At 40.2% G+C, this 21,409-nt stretch overlaps 3 protein-coding genes across 3 annotated transcripts; 1 reads left to right on the top strand and 2 right to left on the bottom strand.

The window, feature by feature from the left end:
- Positions 1-451: 451 nt before the first annotated feature.
- On the bottom strand, positions 452-7,584 carry LOC132143323 (transcription factor Dp-1-like). Its single transcript, XM_059553445.1, has 12 exons — positions 7,422-7,584; positions 6,245-6,304; positions 5,394-5,460; positions 3,639-3,748; positions 3,278-3,381; positions 2,302-2,464; positions 1,939-2,085; positions 1,775-1,843; positions 1,546-1,697; positions 1,312-1,478; positions 1,166-1,220; positions 452-1,007 (listed from the first exon to the last, which is right to left on the bottom strand). The coding sequence occupies exons 2-12, from the start codon at positions 6,254-6,256 to the stop codon at positions 893-895; spliced, it is 1,161 nt and encodes a 386-aa protein (XP_059409428.1). The 5' UTR covers positions 6,257-6,304; positions 7,422-7,584; the 3' UTR covers positions 452-892.
- A 291-nt stretch (positions 7,585-7,875) lies between these two features.
- Positions 7,876-13,313, top strand: LOC132143314 (DCN1-like protein 2). The gene is made up of 7 exons (XM_059553432.1): positions 7,876-7,910; positions 8,854-9,037; positions 9,306-9,474; positions 9,873-10,003; positions 11,168-11,250; positions 12,161-12,257; positions 13,138-13,313. Exons 1-7 carry the CDS (start codon positions 7,908-7,910, stop codon positions 13,215-13,217), a joined length of 747 nt encoding a protein of 248 aa, XP_059409415.1. The 5' UTR covers positions 7,876-7,907; the 3' UTR covers positions 13,218-13,313.
- A 431-nt stretch (positions 13,314-13,744) lies between these two features.
- On the bottom strand, positions 13,745-21,137 carry LOC132143313 (lysosome-associated membrane glycoprotein 1-like). The gene is made up of 9 exons (XM_059553431.1): positions 20,911-21,137; positions 18,887-19,002; positions 17,924-18,140; positions 17,417-17,581; positions 16,654-16,856; positions 16,454-16,576; positions 16,177-16,243; positions 15,803-15,970; positions 13,745-14,639 (listed from the first exon to the last, which is right to left on the bottom strand). Exons 1-9 carry the CDS (start codon positions 20,960-20,962, stop codon positions 14,500-14,502), a joined length of 1,251 nt encoding a protein of 416 aa, XP_059409414.1. The 5' UTR covers positions 20,963-21,137; the 3' UTR covers positions 13,745-14,499.
- Positions 21,138-21,409: the final 272 nt, after the last annotated feature.

The raw sequence follows: 21,409 nt of genomic DNA, 5'->3' as shown, positions 1-21,409 counted from the left end.
GTTTGAAGATGTTTTCATATCAAAGATTATGAAGACATACAATTCTTACTTCCCTTAAGGATTATACAGACATTAAATAGAAATTATATGCTTTTTAAATTTTTTGCATGTTAACGAAACAAGTATGGTGTTGAATGAATGCAAAGAAAGTCAAATAAATTAATAAATAGTGCCCAAGAAGGAAAGCCATCTTCCTTCTGATTTTACTGAACGTATAAACAGATAAGAGATCAAATTTAGTGTTACTGCACATGAAAACCCAGTTATTATTGGATGATATGAATCATATTGCTGCTATTTAATTTTCTTTTCTCAGTCTTTTGAATAAAGGTCTTGCAGGTTTGATATTCTACTAATGAATGTATATGAATTTCATCTGTCAGAAATGCATTTAAACATCTCAATGTTATTCCACATCACTCAAGACACAAAAAACAACCACACAAGCATATAAATCATTCTTTGTTTAATTTCTATACATGAATAAGAAAAGTATATTTCTTTAGGATTTGTTACATTGTACAAAAAAAGGCTGTTTGTAATTGTAAATCTCATGTTCCTAACGTCTGCGACTGAAGAGCGGTCACATCAAACGTCCCAAAAAAGCTCCAATATCAAAAATAGCTGCCTTTGAGAGCGAATCCCAACCAAACGGTAGAAAGCCTCGGCCGGGGAACAGTGCTAAACGTCCAGCGCAGGAGCTTCTTCAGAAGTGGCCCTGAAGTGAGAGCCGAAGCAGCACAAAGACGATCATTCGAGCTTATCTGCTCATAAGCCACTGAAGATAATAGACTGAGCTGAAGAATTATGGGAAGCATTTGAGGGAATCCTTACAGCAGGATCACCAGAAGGAGTTTCAAACAAGAACTGGGGGAACAAAGAGAATCTGAACCTAATAGTCCTCTTCATCTTCGTCGTCCTCCTCGTCATCGTCGTCCTCCTCTTCCTCCATGTAGGACGTGGGGGTCTCCACCCTGGAGCCGTTGGAGCTGGACGCGCCGCGCTCACTACACACACACAGAAACTCATTACTGACTGTAAAAGCTGTTGTTTTAATGAGTGTTTGACAGCGTGCCAGTGTCTAGTTCACACAACATGGATTAACACTAGAGCTGGGTATCGTATCACTATTTAAATGTCCTCATCATGATCATGTGATACTCACGTGGCCACATGGGACAGCTCTCCGATCAGCTGGTTAATGGCACCCTGCGCCATTTCTACAACATCAAACAAACAAAGCAGTTTTGACTCGCTCATGAAGCTCAGCACACGTCACATCACATCTCCACGTGATGGAGACACACACACCTGTGACGTACGGCTGCAGGGCTTTGGGAACGAGGCTCCTGGCCATCTTCAGCTGCTCCGGACTGCAGCGGCCCGACTCCAGACCGAACGCCAAGCCCATGCGCTTCAGCACCTCCACGTCATCGTGGATCTCAAACATGTTGTCGAAGTTAAAGAGATACTCAAACCTGCGGAGACAGAAGCGCTGCGTCAGACGGGAAGAGCAGAGGGAGCTGAACACACGGCCTTGCTCACTTGTCGTTGGAGATGCTGCAGTCGATGACGGTTCTCTTGCTGGTGTTGATGATGATGAAGGGCAGGTGGATGACTGTGTTTGGAGGCGGAGCTCTCTTGCTCTGCTGCTCCGCCTCTCGATTCCGCTGCACCAGGCTCTTAAAGGCGATTTGCTGCAAATCACGAGAAATCAGAGACTTCATCAGTTGCATGTGTGCATGTGTGCCAGACAGGAAGTGATGCGATGTACCTGCAGTATGAGCTCCTGCAGCTGCGACTGCTTGTGTTTGATTCTCTCCAGTCGTCTCTTCCTCTCGGCCTTCAGGACAGAAGACAGGTTCATCAACACAGAACACCGTTCACACAGAACGCAACACAGGGAGAATTGGTCAAACATTTAATTGACTCCCGGACCTCCAGATCCTGACACTCCTGCGCAGAGTTGGTGGGGAACCCAATCCACTTGATCTCCTTCTTGTCTTTGGAGATGATGTTCATAGCCATCAGGACGTTCAGAGCATCGTAGACCCGTCGCCGGATGTTCTTCTGGTCGTACACGTGCTGAAGGAGAACACACACCAGATTTGAATAACACAAACATGATTCAAAGTGTATCAAGTTATTCTACTGTTATAATCATGTCTGTGTGCATGAGAGAAAAACACATTGAATGGTGACATTAGCCTACATCAGTGTCTTGCAGCACAGAAGCAGTCATCAGTAGCACAACAATACACTGCACACAGGAAGTGAGCGTGAGAAGGGTTAGGGACTGACCGCATCGTTCGGGGAGATGTTGTTGTCTCCGGAGCTCAACTCGGCCACCAGCTCTTCTGCCACCTCGTTGTAGGACGTCACCACTTTCTTCTGCACCTTCTCACACACTTTCATGGAGAAATGACGCAAGCCCTTGCCGTTCTTCTCGCCCTTCCTGCTGCGCCTGCCAGAACAGAACAGAACAAACCATTCCTCTATGAGCCTGAATGATGTCACTTCCTGTGAGCACACTCCATCCACCAAGGACAACACCGCTGTGTGATGCTCCCAGCCTACTTTTAAATTTGAGACTATTTTAAGAATAAAGTAGAATAAATCAAGTCGTTTTTATGAATTAAACATGCAAAAACAAGAGAATTTGGTAACAAATTTGATTAGACGTGCTTTTTGATCCACAACATTTTATTTACAATGCCATTAAAAAGGCGTCCGGAAAAAAAAACCATAAAAAAATAAATAAATCAGACTTCACAGTGATTGAGCGCTCGCATCGTAAAATATGAAAATATAATAATTCAGTACTGAAATAAGTGAAGTATTTATGAGTGAGCATTTGAATCAGTTTCATAATTTTAATATCAAGAACTGGTGTATTAAATATATTCTATATAATATATTTTAAAGACGTATACATCTATTGCGGGCACAGCTGTCAAGTTTGACACATTTCAGTACTTACACACACCAAACTTCACATTTTTATTATATTTTACTATAGTCTATATCCTGAAGGTTTGCCAAAGGGATCTGTTCAGATATTATTTGCTTGATTATATACCACATGTTTTTCTCTGAATTATGACAGAAATGAGATCCCTCTGTAAAACACTGGACTCCAATGCGTCAGAACAAAATGTACATTTGTTGACTTCATCAAGTGTGCAGATTTTTGTACTAGAATTTATGCAAATTAGCGCATAGATAAACAATGCCTCATTTGCATATTTCACATTTAAATGTGCAGTGCTGCACTGACCCGCTGGAGCAGGGCGAGGACTCGGTGAGCTGTGAGGACGGGGTGTGTGGACTGGTCAGCAGGAGACCGGCGGGGACACTGCTCCTCTGAGGAGTGCTGATCACCTGCAGAGACACTCATCTTCATCATCATAAAACCTCCGAGAGACTCTCACATATTGATCTCAGAAGAGTGACAGGAGGATGAGGAGAGGAATCCTGCTGACTCCAGCGCTCTGGGATCCGCTTACAGACTCGGGGTCACCTCACACAGTGTTAATGGAGGGCTTATCGCCGTGGAGACGGTGGGAGGAGTCTGAGTGGTCATGTGACCCGAGGGCAGGATTCAGTGAACGTGTTGGAGCTGATTGTGAGCGTCTTACCACGTGTGACAGCATGTTAGCGCCCGCAGCCGTGAGAGATTTGGGCAGAATCTGTTTGACCGCAGAGACTGATGTCGGATGAACCGTCAGGAAGGACACAACACCTGCAGCTGCACACACACACACACACATCTCATTAATATTTATGAGTGCAGTGATTCTCTGCTGACTACAAGATGACGATGTATTGTTTAGAGAAAATAGAAGTTATCTGAGGTGATCGAAGAAAATGAATTTATCCCTTAACCAAAAATTTGGAGGTAGATAGATGTTTAATGTTTGCTGAAGTCTCTTCTGCTCACCAAAGTTGCATTTATTTGATACAAAAATAGTCAAATTCTGAAATATTATTCTAATATAAACCATCTGTTTTCTGTGTGAATCTGTGTTAAAGTGTAATTTATTTCTGTGATGCTCCGCTGTATTTTCAGCATCATTCCTCCAGTCTTCAGTGTCACATGATCTTCAGAAATCATGAATAATATGATGATTTACTGCTCAAGAAACATTTCTGATTATCATCAATGTTGAACACATTAATATTTTTTGGAAACTGAGATAGATTTTATTTTCCAGGATTCACAGATGAATAGGAAGTTCAGAAGAACAGCGTTTATCTGAAATAGGACTCTTCTGTAACGCTATAAATAGGGCTGTAGCTATCGAATATTTTAGTAATTGAGTTTTCTACCAAAAATGCCTTCGATTAATCGGATAAAATGTGTTTTTGCTTAATTAAAGTGCAATATTAATTATGCAAGAGAAAATAAGACTCCTGGGTCTCTTAAAATGAACAACTAAGTTTGCTTTTTTAGATAAAAAATATTTTTATTTTTTAAATGCATAGAATGCAATGCATTCATCAAAAATAAACACTATTTTTTTTATTATTTAAATAATCATTTAATTTATCTTTTAATTATTGAAAATTAACTTAACTTTTTGGTAAACAAAGGGGATTTACTATTAAAAATAAAACATGGAAGAAATGTTGTGTGATCAAACCTTAAAAAAAATAATGTTTGATTTTTTTTTTTTGTAGTAGGCTATGTACATTCTGCTGAACAATACTCTTTAACCGGACTTTTATTTTGACGGGTTGACGTACCTTTCCAGTTCTGTGTGTGTGATGTGACGCTAGTTTTACTCAAATCAAACGGTCAGATGCTCATGAAGTGACTGTCAGAGCAGTTCTGGAGATGTTCCTCATGTGTTTCATGTCTTATTTAGAGAGATAGCAGAAGCTGAAATCACCGGAGCGTCACGCGCGCTTCAGTGTGTGTTAATAAAGGAAGACGCGCTTCTGCTCCATTCATTAACACAGACACGCAGAACATGCAGGATTCATATTTAAATAGTCTGTTCCGGCTTAATATTTACAGATATTAGTCCATATCGTGATGTAAGTGCAATGACCTATTTTTGATCAATTCATTCATAATTTGGCAAATTTCCGTGCCATTCCGAGTTAAACTGTGAATTCCGTTTTTATGACTGGATTCCGCGGTTCCCTCCGTGTTTTCTGCATCGCAGGAATCATACGGCCCTAGTTGTGGTATGCCAGCTCTATCTTACAATGGACACACACCACGACGCTCTCTTTACGTTTCACTGATGAATTAAAGTGTTAAAAGTCGAGGTGTACTTGTAACAGGAAGTGCTGGATGAAGCTAGTCTCATGTTAACAGGAATAATGATTTATGTAAGCGTGTCATTACCCATCATGCACTGGACTGAAGGTGAGTGTGTACTCACGTTTCCCTGGACTCAGGTTCTGGTTGATGAACAGCTTTATCTCTCTGCTGGTTTCTTTGAGTCCAGCCTGAAGAGCAGACACAACCCAAGACTTCTTTGAGATTATAATGATTAAATACACTGGAATCAATCTCAACACGATGAGTTCACAGTATAGTACTCTCTGGTGTAAGCATAGAAACCATCTAAATCTTAACCCGTTTGACCGACACTTTTAATAAGTTTATTTTAATAATAAGTTTTAAATGACACTATGAATATACCATACGCTAACTGATCAAACTGAGTGCTTTGATTCTTGATTTTAGTGCTCTGTTTTTTTCGTGATTCACTCTGCACCTGCAAATAAAACATTTTTCAATTATTCTCAAGGGAACAGGGGTATGCTTAAAGGGTACAAAAATGCTTTTGTCATTTAAAATAAAAGTAAATATTTTTGTGTGAGAGATTCATTTTTTTACTTCTGCTGAAACTGATATTTTGTGCACTAAAAATGTCTAAATTGAAGAATTTGCAGAGCTTTATAGGTGCGTGTTTGAGTTTGAACATTTCTTGCTTACATGATCAATTCAGAATGAACCAAATACAAAATCACCAAATGTAAACTAGATCTGTAAAATATAACTGTAAACAAAGAATTAAAGGCTGTATTAATTTTCTCCTTTTTAATTTCAGTATGTTTCAGTACAATTGTTGTTTACATAGTTTTACCTCCAACAGATAATTATTGTCTTGGCAACTAACAAAGATAAAACGGTTTTATATTTTAATTCTGTTATCTGAAACTATAATAACCCTGCAATAAACAGACGTGTGAGTATGTGATCCTGTAATGTGTGTGTGATTCTCACATCTTTGGCCATGATGTGACCGGACGTGTGGTCAGTCTTTGGTCTGTGGCTGCAGTTCAGCTGGAAACACACATATTACATCAAACAATCTGCATGACAAGCTTTAAAAACACAACCAAACTGCATCAAAACACTATTATTTCATGTGAATTGAGATATTTTAGTATATAGTTTCCATATATATGCAACCTACCTCATGAAGTTAAATGTTCTACCCATTGTGCAATATAAATATATGCTTATATTTATGTTACCACTTATTCTATTTTATCTACAGCATACATGCAATTTATTTTACAGTTTTGTTTATTTATATATACTGAACATGTGTGCATTAACTGACAGTAAAGCTCCTTCTGACTTCTGAATGACAGTGGCAATGTTTTGTTGTCAATTATTGCACAAGAAAAACGAGACCCTCAACTTTCTGAAACGACTTTCCATCCAGCTGACGTCATCAGTCCCTCCTAAGCTTTCGTATGACGTCATCAGTACCGCTTCATATTAAGCACACATTTTCAGACGGAATCCAATGTAATGCATTTATTTTTCGCCATCCAATTAATTCCCAACCAATAAAACAATCGTTATTTTTTCGCTAAAACGAGTTTGACTCAATTTAAGCAGTAAAATGACTTTGTGGTTTTATGAACAGGCCAAATGAAAACATTTTAAACTCTAAAAACACGGACGAATGTTTATAGTTTCGCATGTAAACACAGGAGTGATGTTAAAACACTTCCAGCGGATGAACTGTTCAATCACACACAAACACAAACTGATGAAAGATGACCGTGTGACCTACATCTGCTCAAAATAGAATCACCCAACCATACAAACGCGCTCAGAGTCGGATATGAAGATATATAACGCATGTTTAATAACTCAATCTCGTGTTTATTAGATTATATATGCATATTGATCAGCTCTTAACGTAAACAAACAGAAGTCTCTAACTTGTTTTTGTGTTCAGATGAACGGATGAACCTTCTGTCTGTGCGAATCATCCTCGCGTCGCGTTGTAGACGCGTCGTTCGCTCCTCACTGGATAACCAACGTTATAAATCGCGTTAGCTCGACGCGGCTGCAGCTAAGCTAACCGAACATAGCGAGCTAATGCTTCCCACACGACACACAAACTCCATTAACACACGCTGGTCGTCGCCCCTTCTCTTACCGTAACCAGCCCGCTCACAGCTGCGTCATATCGCGCCGGTATGTACAGTTAGATGGACGAATTCTGTATTTATCGCGTCAGAATCAGAGCGTCTGCGCGAGACTCTTCAGCTGCTACACACAGCAGTCAAACTGAGCTTGGCGGTGTCCCGCGAGGACGCGCGCTGATTGGATACGCGCGGCGTGACGTCAGCGCGCATTCACAACTCCGCACGTAACGCATCGAAATTCTCTGAACTTTTTTATTATTAATAATAATCCCCAAATACTTTATAACGTTATAGGTTCAAAACAGTGCTCTCATACGATTTATCGCATACAAAATATATATTTCTTAATATACATGTATGCGTAGTATTGTGTACTGTGTTTGTTTATGTCGTCGTGTTCCGTAAGCGGTAAAAAAAAACTACAATTCCCAGCATTCCCAGTGGTTTCCGCGCATGCGCAGAGCGAGATCCGCCGGAGATGGAAGCAGCGCTTAAAGATGGTAGGTGAGCTGCGCAGGGGGCAGTAGTGTTGATCTGAAATACCCCCCGGGGCAGTTAATCACTGCAGAATAACGCTCGAGTCGCGCTGTTTGCCGAGCGTCCGTTTATAAGAGAAACGTAGAGTCAGATGAGGCTGTTTAAATCTTGACACTGAGTTCTTTAACCCTTCAGAATAACAATACATGCACTGTAGTAATAGCACGTTAATATCATGATGCTATATGGTAATCAATACTATGATATACTTCAGAATACCATGGTATTATCATCACTATATCTACTGGAGCATACTTTATGATAAAGGTTTTATTTAACGTTCTATTCAGGCTCTTCGTATATCAGTATGTTTTATTTTTATGCTTTAATTTTTGTAACGTTTTCTAATATTTGATCTTAATTTCATATATACGACATACACAAGTTCTCCTTGAAAAAATACCTGTTCTACACATATACTTTATATTACTATGGTAAACTGATAACCACTGTAATAAAAAGAAAAAGAAAAGATTTAAAAAGAAAAATGATGAAACTTTAGATCTAATGTGAGTGTAATCAGCTGATTTCACTGTATTAACTGGTATTCTGTTATAAATATAAGTTTTTATGGGTAGAAAAATTGTCTGCTTATATAAAAAAGGTGTCTGCGAGTTTTTATCCCACAATTTATCCCACGTGTAGTTCAGAGAAAAAATGATAAGATATAAACTCAGAATTATGATTTTTATCCCCCTGCAATTCTGAGTTTACGCAAATCTGACTTTTTTTTGAGTTGACATCTCATAGTTCAGTTTTTTAATGAACACCACAGAACAAACACCACTCTTTTATCTCACGATTTCAAGTTTATATCTTTCCATTCTGAGTTTGTAACATAAACTTTGACTCAAAGGTGTTGAAACACCACAGACGTGTTCGACTGACGCTGTTGTCGTTGTTCAGCATAAACTGAAGTGGTCTCAGAAGGAGAAGCTCCATCGGTTCACGTCCTTCCCGCGGTCCGCAGAGTACTGTCTGACCCACAGTGACTGGAGACTAGAGACGGTCACTGATAACTCCTTCCAGAACTCTGTGAAGACAGCAGTGGACCACAAGAAGCTGGATCAGCTCTACAACCGCTATAAAGGTGACTGGATTACTGGACTCGAGGGCACTTCTTCAGCATCTGTATTATTTTTCTATAATCTTATGACTTTAACTTCACTGCATTTAAAAGACAAACACTGTACTTTTCACTCCACTGCATTTCTATAAGGGTCTTAAGAAGTAGAAAGTCGTTACAATGTAGCAGCTTTGAAAGTCAGAGGGGGATTTTTTCTTTTCTGAAACATGACTTGATACTCTTGTCAGCAATCACTCGTGTAGGGTTAAGTGTTTGTTCCTTGCGTCTGCAGATCCACACGATGAGAGTAAGATCGGCATCGACGGGATCCAGCAGTTCTGTGATGACCTCGTGCTGGATCCGGTCAGTGTTAGTGTCCTGATCGTGGCCTGGAAGTTCAGAGCAGCGACGCAGTGTGAGTTCAGCCGCAAAGAGTTCCTGGACGGCATGTTCGCGCTGGGGTGAGACGCTCACACCACCAAAACTAGTCTCACCTGCTCACCCAGGCTGCATTTATTTGATCAAAAATACAGAAAAATCTGAAATATTATTAGAATGTAAATCAGCTGTTTTCTGTGTGAATCTGTGTTAAAGTGTAATTTATTTCTGTGATGCTCCGCTGTATTTTCAGCATCATTCCTCCAGTCTTCAGTGTCACATGATCTTCAGAAATCAGAATAATATGATGATTTACTGCTCAAGAAACATTTCTGATTATTATCAATGTAAAACACAAGTTTCCACAAAAATATTGTGCAGTACAACTGTGTTCAACATTGATAACAGAAGCCTGTTTGGAGGCCGTCTGACAGTATTCCATGCAGGTACGGTATTTGATCCTGTGTGTTGGTTTGTGAAGGTGTGACAGTCCAGAGAAGCTGAGGACTCTTTTACCCAGACTACAGCAGGAGCTGAAGGATTCTGGGAGATTCAGAGACTTCTATCAGTTCACCTTTAGCTTTGCCAAAACTCCGGGACAGAAGGGTTTAGGTGAGCGATTAGTCTAGTGAACATCAGCTCTGTTCCCTACACACGGATCGTGCTGTAGTGTGGTCACACATTAGTTTGCAGTGAACCTGATTTTTGGGCTTGTTTTCAAGAGCAAACATCTGATTATCAAACACACAGTTCCGGTCCTTGATTCTGATTGGCTGAGCCAAGTTCAAAGCTGTTGTGAATTACTCTACAATGTAACAAACACCTTTGTTTACGTTTGCGTGTCGCTCGGCAACCACTTTGTAGCAACCACAACTGATTCTGAGGAGCTACGTTGTCTGGTGGAAGAATACTGTTGTTATTAATATCACTACACTTTATTTGCTCTGTCTTATTCTGTGAAACCATACTACGTAAATGAAATCACCGTTTTATAAAAGCAATAATCAGAAAACAGAAAACATTAGACATACTGATATAAAAATTATAATGAAACTTTATTTGGAGTACCACTTGTGCACAATGAACACTTCTTAATATTAAGTCTAAAATGTGTTTTAATGTCACTCTTGATGAGGTCTGTTCGATTTTTTAATAGTATTGGTCTTTAAATGCAAAATATTAAAATAAAAGTGTACTTGCAATAGTTCCTCTATACACTAAGCATATCGTTAATTGTACTTCAGCACAAATAAAGTGCATTAAGTATAAAAATTAGTTAGCGACTTTAAGTTTAGCACTAGTTTAGGATACTAAGAGTACAATTCTAGACATTTCTATTATGTACATGAATATGAAAATGTATTTATTGTACTTAGCATGAAATAATTGTATTTCAAATACATTTAAGTATATTTATTTTACACTACGGGTTCATTTTGAATTAAGATGATGTTTCTGAGCACGCTGGCATATATTTGTTCTTGTTTTGATCATTTTCTCATAAAACAAGAATTATTTTCTGTCACTCTGTTCCTCCAGTAAATGAATCTTGATGTTAAAATCTTTAATTTCACTGGAAAATGAGAGAGAAATACTGAGGAAGAACAGCACTTTCAGCTGTGATCAGAAGAGTCAGTAAAAGTTGCTAATACAGCCATGTTGAGTTGACACATTGTGTTCCTTTCAGTTTATTCCTGCATTTTTTCTTGGTCTTGAAAAGTGTTTTACCTTCACGAACGCTGCGCCAGTGTCTCACGGTGTCTTGCTCTGTCTCAGATCTGGAGATGGCCGTGGCCTACTGGAATCTCATTCTGACCGGCCGCTTTAAGTTTCTCGACCTCTGGAACACTTTCCTTCTGGTATGTCACTTAATAAATAATTATAATCACAAACCACAAGCTTTTCATGTCACTGTAACACTAAGAAACACACTGTCACTGCATCTCTGATCTGATTGACATACGAAACTTAACCAGTGCTTTTTTTTGATGATACTACAGTTGAGGTTCAGAATCTGCAAAATGGTAATTATTTTACCAAAATAAGAGTGATGATGTAAAATGCATGTTATTGTTTCTTTAGTACTGACCTGAAGAAGATATTTCACATAAAAGATGTTTAGAAAATAGTAGTTGAATTTATAGAAATGACCCCGTTCAAAAGTATTCATCCCCTTGACTCTTAACACTGTGTTGTGATCTGAATGATCCACAGCTGTGTGTTTGTGTTCAGTGATAGTTGTTCCTTGTTTGTCCTGAACAGTTCAGCTGTCTGCTGTTCTTCAGTAAAATCCTTCAGCTCCCAATCATTCTTTGGTTTTGCAGCATTTTGGTGTATTTGAACCCTTTCCAACAATTACTGTGTGAACAAACAACTATCACTGAACACAAACACACAGCTGTGGATCATTCAGATCACAACACAGTGTTAAGAGTCAAGGGGATGAATACTTTTGAACGGGGTCATTTCTATAAATTCAACTACTATTTTCTAAACATCTTTTATGTGAAATATCTTATTCTGGTCAGTACTAAAGAAACAACAACATGCATTTTACATCATCACTCTTATTTTGGTAAAATAAGCTAAATTTAGCACATTCTGAAAGGGGATGTAAACTTTTGACCGAGCAAAGCTGAGAATGCAGTGTGTGATTCTGCTCTCTCAAACACGCCAGTTCTTGTACCTGTGTGGAGATTCATTCTGAATTAAGATTTTTCTGATAAACACACAGTGGTTTTGCTTCTCTTCCTTCTTGTTTCTGTAAAGGAGCATCATAACAAATCCATCACTAAAGACACGTGGAACCTGCTGCTGGACTTCGGGAACATGATCGCAGATGACATGTGCAACTACGACGAGGAGGGTGAGTCTGATTCCTCAACTACTTTATAGATTTTTTTGAATAATATGCATTGATTAATTCTTCACAAAAACATTATTTTAATGCATTTCGCAGATGCTTTTATCCAGAGCATCTTACATAACCAGTCAAAAGTTTTTGAACAGTAAGATTTTTAATGTTTTTTTTTAAATAATTTTCTTCTGCTCACCAAGGCTGCATTTATTTGATCCAAAATATAGTACAATTTTGAAATATTTTTACTATTTAAAACAGCTGTTGTCTGTGTGAATATCTGTTAAACTGTAATTTATTTCTGTGATGCACTGCTGTATTTTCAGCATCAGCATCAATTATCTATTCATTCTTGAGCAGTAAATCATCATATTATTCTGATTTCTGAAGATCATGTGACACTGAAGACTGGAGGAATGATGCTGAAAATACAGCGGAGCATCACAGAAATACATTATTAATAAATATCAAAATAGAAAACTATTATTTTTAATTGTAATAATATTTCACAATTATTTTTCTGAGCATAACATGCTTCTCTAAATAACATCACAAATCTTACTGATCTCAAACGTTTAAACAGCAGTGTATGCATAAAAACAAACTTAAAAAAGACATTTTTTTAAGAGACATTTTTTAAAGACATACACTTTAACACAGATTCACACAGAGAACAGCTGTTTTAAATTATAATAATATTTCACAATATTACTGCTTTTGCTGTATTTTGCATCAAATAAATGCAGGCTCGGTGATCAGAAGATAATTATTTTGATTGGTAGTGTACATATAGAAGCATGACTTGTTGTTTTGTCATTCATAACATGAATTGAAAGGGTTAATTGTGATTTTATGTACGTGTTTAATGGTGATTGTGTTTTGTCATCAGGTGCATGGCCAGTGCTCATCGATGACTTTGTGGAGTTCGCTCGGCCGATTGTGATGGCGGGAAATCACAAGACTCTGTAACGAGCGCTGAGGAGGACGAGTCTCTCTACACTGACTGTTTCAATTAAAAAAAAAGAAATGCATTTAAAATATATTATTAAACACGGAGAGAATTAGTATGTTGTGTATCCCAGAGTTTGTATGTCCCCGACTGAACTAAAATACAGCGGAGCACCACAGAAATACATTATTAATAAATATCAAAATAGAAAACTATTATTTTTAATTGTAATAATATTTCACAATTATTTTTCTGAGCATAACATGCTTCTCTAAATAACATCTCAAATCTTACTGATCTCAAACGTTTAAACAGCAGTGTATGCATAAAAACAAACTTAAAAAAGACATTCAGTGGAGTGGAAGTCATTTATTTATTAATCTCAAACCCTGAAGCATAAAATAACCAAACATTCACTAAGAAATATCCAGAAACCAGCCAACGTCAGTGACACAAGCATGAGACATGAGTGCTGTCATCATCATCATCTTCATCGCACAGATCATCCTTCATCTTCATCTTCATGCTGTGAGGACGCTGCTGCTGATGATGATGTCACTGGCATGCACTTTAAATGTCTTATGAAACAAGATCGTTTCAGAATCACATTCATTCATTTCCCTTTTCACCTGAGCAACAAGCTGAGCCTTCATCATCATCATCATCAGGGTTTAGGGTTCATGTTCACACAGAATCACTGAACTGGAGTCTCTCTCAGAGCCTCGCTGCTCAAGTTCAGATCAGATCCGAACAAACGTGTTCTGTGTGAACGGCTCTTACAGCTCTCTGTGTGTGTGTGTGTGTGTGTGGAGGATCATGGGTAATTATCAACATCACGTGTCACTTAATGCCGGCATCACACACACACACACATACATGAACTGATGTCATTCACTTATTTTTACATATAGCCAGTTAAAATCAGTACAAACACTAAAACATTGAGCATTTTAGAATAAAATGAACAGAATAAAAGGAAAGAGGAGTCATTTTGAGGATTACGTCTGAGAGTGAAGGTTTGTCCAGTTTGTGCTGAACATCTGGACTCAAACAATCATCATCATTTACACACACACACACACACACACACACACATACAAACACACACACACACACTCCTCTGACCTCACCGTGAACACAAACACACTCTCACATTAATAACCACTGCAGCTGACCCCTGACCTCACGGTTAACACTCACTCACACACACTCTCTCTCTCACACACACACACACACACTCCAGTGCATGTCGTTGCAGTTGGTCGCAGCGCAGACGGAGGAGGAGGAGGATGATGAAGGTGATCAGATGGTCTGGTATCCGGCGTGTGTCCTCTTCCTGCCGATCAGATACGCGATGAGGACGATGAGCACCAGACCGGCCAGAGCCACACCCACGATGATGGGGATGAGCATGTTCTCCTGATCCACACGGCACTCCTCCACTGCACACACACACACACACACACACACACACACACACACAGAGACAGACACACACGTTCTTAAATCAAATCGACACTTTTCACATTTTTAAAAGGGTGATGAACGGAGAAACCAAAATTCCCTTGATCTCTTAACATAAGATGTGATTGAACTATAAACATTCTGTAAGTTTCAGAACTCAAGACTTTATCATTAGTCTAAACACCGCTTCTATTGAACCAAAACAACAACTTGTGGAATGTGTCACTATGATGTCACAGTGTAGATCAGAACCGCCTGCTTTAACGTCGCTGTTTATCCCCGCCCACCGATTCCACATCACTGTGTTTAGCCCCGCCCACCGATTCCACATCACTGTGTTTAGCCCCGCCCACCGATTCCACATCACTGTGTTTAGCCCCGCCCACCGGTTCCACATCACTGTGTTTAGCCCCGCCCACCGATTCCACATCAGTCTGTTTAGCCCCGCCCACCGATTCCACATCACTGTCTGTTTAGCCCCGCCCACCGATTCCACATCACTGTCTGTTTAGCCCCGCCCACCGATTCCACATCACTGTCTGTTTAGCCCCGCCCACCGATTCCACATCACTGTCTGTTTAGTCCCGCCCACCGATTTCACATCACTGTGTTTAGCCCCGCCCACCGAGTCCACATCACTGTCTGTTTAGCCTTGGTCTTTTGCTCACTTCATTTTACCGCAGATTTATTTTCAAACAAGGCACAATTCAACACGGGATTTTCAGGAAGACTGCTGCTGTGTGACTTGGATCCAACAGTAATGTCCCAACACACAAGTGTGAGTAACTGTACCTGTTTTTATTACACAATCACTATTGCTTTGTCCGTTAAACTGATATGTATTTATGCAGTTTTGACCTAAATCCCAGCAGCGTCCATCTGTGAGGAATGTACTGTCAGTCATACACAACTTTTAGCCAATCACAGCAGCTCGTTTACTTCTGAGTCTACCTCGCTCCATGCCAATTCAAACAGAGCGTTCTGATGAGAATATAGCATATTACTGCTACATGATGTTTCTGATGTAAAGAGTGGAGCTCAGAAAACAGTAGAACACTGAAACCAAAGGCAGTTCCTGACCCCTTTAATAAGAGTTTAAGATCTGAAGAACACCGTCTGTGTGTGATGCAGCGGTCAGTACCTGCAGAGAAGCGTCCGGCCGTGACGTTGAAGGGCTGCAGCTGCAGTCTGAAGGTGTTTATGGAGAAGCTGGGCACGATCGAGAGCGTCTGCTCGGCGCTGCACATGTACGAGCGGCCCACGCTGCACTGCAGGAAGTTCAGAGAGACGTTTCCCTCCTCGAACCGGTCTGCAGCAGTCACACAATCACATTTATTAGTTAGTGACATCAGTCGTGTGAGGAAACACCAATCACACAGCATTTGATGGAACTGAAGCTCTGGGAATATTCTGGATGATCAACCTTATTCCTGCAAGCCATTTCTGTGAACGTGCCGCTCTTACATTTAAAATAAACGAGTCAAGAAGTTAAACATGTTTGGATCAGGTCTGTACCTGTCATGTCAGGCCAGAGGGCAGAGACGTTCACAGCGCTCAGGGAAAACTTCTGTGTAGTGGAGTTCTGCAGCAACACAAAACACCTTCATCATCATCATCATCATCATCATTACAGGACACTCAGACACACACTCTCGTGCACTTTGACACACTCTCACTCTCACACACACACACACACACACACACACACACACACACACACACTCTCACACACACACACACACACACACTCTCACACACACACACACACACACACACACACACACACACACACCAGTGTGAAGGTAAAGGTGAGGTTGGTGAGATCTTCCGTCAGCACCAGCGTGGCGACCGTGACCCCACACGACCCCGAGGCTGTGGTTCTGTTGGGCTGCAGGTTCACGACCTCGCTGACCATCTGCGGAGGGTCAGATCAGAGGTCAGCAGCGGTCAAACACATGACAGAAGCAGGAAGTGAGTGTGTGTGTGCATGACCTGGTTCAGGGCTCTGGAGCGGTGTGTGATGTTGAGCTGTAACCCCATCAGTGCCAGCAGGCAGGCGGTGCCGTTGTGGTCAGTGAGGGTGTAGTTCCCTCGCAGCGGAGCGGGCGTCGGGGTGGGAGACGGGCCGGACGTGGTTCTGGGTGACTGAGTCGGGGCAGCGGTCGTAACCGTCTGATCAGCACTGCAAACGCTCTCTACACACACCACACATTCAGTCAGAAACAGCACAACAGAACAGTTCTACAGAAGACAGTAGAGTCATTATTCAGATCATAACTCACTAACACTAACAGCAAATTTACAATCACAGACACCCATCATCACATTTAATACATTTCATTTTTATTTGACACGTACAACTTGTCCTTTCAGTATTTTAAAAAATGACGTATTGAGAATCATTTCTGATATTTATTATTAAAAGACATATCGTCATCAACTTATCAATATAGTCAAAAAAATAAAGACATTTAATTAAATTTTTTAAATTTTTTTAAATCTTTTGTCATTGTTTATTTTTAATTCTATGTAGTTTTAATAAAATAATTTAATTTAATAATAATTTCAATAATTTAATAGTTCTTCGTTAACAACACTGTTGCTGTTGCTGTTGTTTTTTGGGTGAAGACCACTTTCCAGAAAAGAACCCAAGGGATTATTTATTCCCAGCCACTGTGCATGCTGGGAAACTAACATATGATGTGGGATCAACAAGAACAAGTGAAGCGGAGTTAGTTCGGTGTCAGGAAGCTACCGTCCGTGCTGAGGTTGGCTCCGCTCATGTAAGCCTCCATGTGCACATCAGAGAAGGTGAGGTTGACCTCGGGGCTCAGACTGATGCTGCTGGGGCTCACACACCTGTAGGTGCTGTTTAACCTCGCCCAGATCTCCGTCACGTTCCTCATCACCGTCAGGAGCCCTGCGAGTGAAACACACGTGAGCGGACGCTGGTACATCAGTAATGACCTGTGTGTGTGTGTGTGTGTGAGAGTGTGAGAGTGTGTGAGTGTGAGTGTGTGTGTGTGTGTGAGTGTGTGTGTGTGTGTGTGAGAGTGTGAGTGTGTGTGAGAGTGTGAGAGTGTGTGTGTGTGTGAGTGTGTGTGAGTGTGTGTGAGTGTGTGTGAGTGTGAGAGTGTGAGTGTGTGTGTCTGTGTGTGTGTCTGTGTGTGTGTGTGTGAGAGTGTGAGTGTGAGTGTGTGTGTGTGAGTGTGTGTGAGAGTGTGAGTGTGTGTGTTTGAGTGTGTGTGTGTGTGTGTCTCACCAGGGCTGGAGGACTGTGGGAAGGTGCTGGTGTCGCTGAGGTTGTACTGCAGGCTGATGGTGGCCACACGGTAGAGGCGTGTGTCTCTGGAGAACAGGAGTGTGAGAGTGTGACCCGTGCTGAAGGACACCAGCAGCTCTGGAGGAACATCAGCTCCGCCGCAGGAACTACCTTCACCCACCGCTGCTGTGGACGGCAGCACAAACCTCGCCGCGCTCTGACAGAAAACACACACACACACACACACTGGTCAGAAACATATTGCAATGCTGTTGACAAGAAAAGTAAAAAAAAAATTAAACCGTCACTAAAATACCTTCACTGTTTCTTGAACAAAAAGGGAAAAGAGGAGGAAAATATTATAGGATGTTTTTACCAAGCCTCCAATTTCATGCTCGAGGTTGCCAGATATCAAACGCTCCAAATCCCCCAATAAGAGCTTTCTTTTCTAGGACACTGTGTTTTACTCACTCTTCCCAACCTGGCAACCATGGAACCATTCGAGTCAATATCAGGAATTTCACTGTTTTAGCTTTTGTGGTTTTCCACTTGTTTTTATTTTTTATAAAGTACAGTCTGTTAATGTACAAGATCATTTGTGACCCCACATTGTTTTGAAACTGAGATTTAAAGGCTACATCAACAATAATGTTGATTATCAGTTTAGTCATTATAAAGCATGACTAAATTCCCAAACTTTTAGTCAACTACGTGTGTGTGTGTGTGTTTGTGTGTGTGTTGTTTATGTGTACATGAGTGAGTATGTATGAGTGTGAATGTTTATATGAGTGTGAGTGTGTATGTGTTTATATGAGTGTGAGTGTGTATGTGTTTATATGAGTGTGTGTGTGTGTGTATGAGTGTATATGAGTGTGTGTGTGTATGAGTGTATATGAGTGTGTGTGTGTATGAGTGTATATGAGTGTGTGTGTGTATGAGTGTATATGAGTGTGTGTGTTGTACCGTTCCATTGGTGGTGTTGTAGGTGATGCTGAAGCTGATGTTGAGATCTGCTTTAATGCAGGTGGAGTTTCCATCCATCACCTCAAACGTCACAGCGTGAGCTGCAAACACACACCCTGAAACACAACCATCATCATCATCATCATCACCAGTGTGTGTGCATACGTCGTGAGCATCAGTGTCCAGCAGAGAGCGCTGTCACTAGATAAGTGAGAACATTTGGCCCTCATTGCCAATCACAGCTATGCTGATGATACCCAGATTTACCAAGCCTCATCTCTAAATGACTACCACACACACACACACACACAGATGAACTCGAGCAGTGTTTGTGCAGTGTGAGCTCGATCTCTAGAGCCCGAGATCAGCTGATTCTGAGGAGCAATGATGATCTGAATCAGCTCAGAGCAGGAGATGATGATCCTCTGACCGCAGAGAGGCTCGGGCCCAAGGGCAAGGAACATTTAATATTATAGATGTTTTGGTGAGTAAAATGTCTTATTAGATCTAATGGCTGCTGCTTCTGCAAGAGACTGAATTTTTGAGGGACATTATTCTTAATTTTATCATAATTAATTAAACAACCCACGCAGCTACGATGAGAACCACAACATTACAAACTTTGATTTAATGCAAAAAAGTCTTAGAAAATTGGAAAGGACTGTGAACTTCAACTACAATCTCAAAGCACTAGCAATGACATTATCCAAGCAAAAAAATTAAAATTAAAATGTAAAGATGTTGATTATTAATAAACAATAGGGCTGTCAAATAAAAAAATAAATTTTTAATATTTGTCATTTAAAATTAAAATCCACATTCGAAACAATTAAAAACGATTAAAAAAATGACTCAATAAATTAAGTAGTTTTTTTCTCCCATCTCACTTTTTTTTATATTTTTTTTTCTGTGCGATTGGCTTTCGTCTTTCTATTAAACTATGCATACATGATGCTGTTTGTTTATAATTGTTTTAGCAACTTATTCATTATATTTGGTTAATCAACATTATGCAATTTTTCACAGATAGTCACTTTATTTTATTGCTTTAATAAACGTGCACACGTTATATTTTGCACGCACTCTTGTGGCCTCAGGAGAGAAGCCGAAAGCTTTTTTACCCCTAACTAAAATTATAATATAATTTGAATATTAATATTTATTAGAATTAAAATTTCCAGGCATTTTGACAGTGCAAATAAACAATATACTTAGTTTATTGCAAAATATAAAATAACAACTAGCTGAAATATACGATTGCATCATTTGCAATGTTCCACGGGAGTGGGCGGAGCTAAAGCGATCGTCAGAGTTATCTTATTGGTGGAATCTTGTGCAGACTCATGAATAATGTAGTTTTTCATCAGTAATTCCTCTGTTAAACTCAGTAAGACTGATGGCTTAAACAGAAGCATCAACAATCGATTAACAACGTCGGTCTTTATCGGTTTATAAGTTATTGTTAAAAAAATCAATTATCCTATTTTAGCGCTCTATACAGTGATCAGTCACATGACATCTTCAGATCAGCTGATTGGTCACATGCATCCAGAGGAGCTGCTCCAGCTGAGCAACAGACATTTAAATGACCAGATCGATGATAAAGCAAGCCAATCAGCGTGCAGTGTGATCAGAACACTGACCGAGCTACTGCTGCTGTAAGCGCGCTTGTTGTTCTGATCACGTGACGCTTATCTGCTGCGATCGTGACGTCAGCGCGTCCAAACAACGCAAATGAAAGCAAAACACACACAGAAATGAAAGAACATAATAACCACGTCATTTAATTCATAAAACACGGTCTAAAGCAGCACGTAACGGAAATAAAATGTAAAAAGGTGACACAAACGCGCAGTCCGACTGACTAAAACACACCAATCTGACTAAAAATAAGGAGTTTGAGCCGAAGTCAGTCAGATGAAGGTTTGACGTTATGGATATTCGCGCTCGACAGCGTCATGACTTCAAGTTCAGACTAGTTTATGATGTTTTATGATAACTTTGCCTGAGTTATGATGACTTACCCATCAGTAGGGTCCAGCAGACACCTGCAGCGGAGCTCCGTTTCACCGTCATGCCTCAGAAAACGCGTCAGACTCCGAGCGCAGAACACTAACGTTACGTAACAAACTCCGCGTACCTTTCTTTAGATGATCCGCGCGGACCTGTGCTGTCTGTCAGTTATAAAGCGAGTTCGGTGTCTAGCAGCAGATTCTGCGAGTCATGAGGCAGAATGTTCCAGTCATGTGATGATGACAACACCTTAGCCCCGCCCACACAGCAGTCACGTGAGGGTCGCGAACTGCGTATGACTCACGAGCTGTTTTTTCGTGATATAAAGTGGAAAATATGGATGTTAATATTACAAAATGTCAGTTTGTGCTATTGTAATTGCTGTTCAAGCTACAGACAATGTGACCAGTGCATGTGACCCTGAAGCACAACCATTGCGTCATCTGAACAATTAATAATTTCTCAATTGATGTTTGGTTTGTTAGGAGCACAATATTTGAAAATCTGGAA

The sequence above is a fragment of the Carassius carassius genome, chromosome 7 (assembly GCF_963082965.1).
Source record: "Carassius carassius chromosome 7, fCarCar2.1, whole genome shotgun sequence".
In the NCBI taxonomy this organism is placed as follows: domain Eukaryota; kingdom Metazoa; phylum Chordata; class Actinopteri; order Cypriniformes; family Cyprinidae; genus Carassius; species Carassius carassius.
This window is presented reverse-complemented; position numbering and strand designations above follow the sequence as displayed.

Excerpts from the sequence above, each read along its gene's own strand:
- LOC132143313 (XM_059553431.1), bottom strand. The coding sequence starts at position 20,962 with ATGACGGTGAAACGGAGCTCCGCTGCAGGTGTCTGCTGGACCCTACTG. Across the intron at positions 18,141-18,886 it reads ACAACACCACCAATGGAACG|AGCGCGGCGAGGTTTGTGCT; the intron begins GTACAACACACA and ends GTTTTCTGTCAG. Across the intron at positions 16,857-17,416 it reads AGCCAACCTCAGCACGGACG|AGAGCGTTTGCAGTGCTGAT; the intron begins GTAGCTTCCTGA and ends TGGTGTGTGTAG.
- LOC132143314 (XM_059553432.1), top strand. Across the intron at positions 9,475-9,872 it reads GACGGCATGTTCGCGCTGGG|GTGTGACAGTCCAGAGAAGC; the intron begins GTGAGACGCTCA and ends TGGTTTGTGAAG. Across the intron at positions 12,258-13,137 it reads GTGCAACTACGACGAGGAGG|GTGCATGGCCAGTGCTCATC; the intron begins GTGAGTCTGATT and ends TTTTGTCATCAG.
- LOC132143323 (XM_059553445.1), bottom strand. Across the intron at positions 1,844-1,938 it reads AGGAGTGTCAGGATCTGGAG|GCCGAGAGGAAGAGACGACT; the intron begins GTCCGGGAGTCA and ends TCTGTCCTGAAG. Across the intron at positions 1,221-1,311 it reads CCTGCAGCCGTACGTCACAG|AAATGGCGCAGGGTGCCATT; the intron begins GTGTGTGTGTCT and ends TTGATGTTGTAG.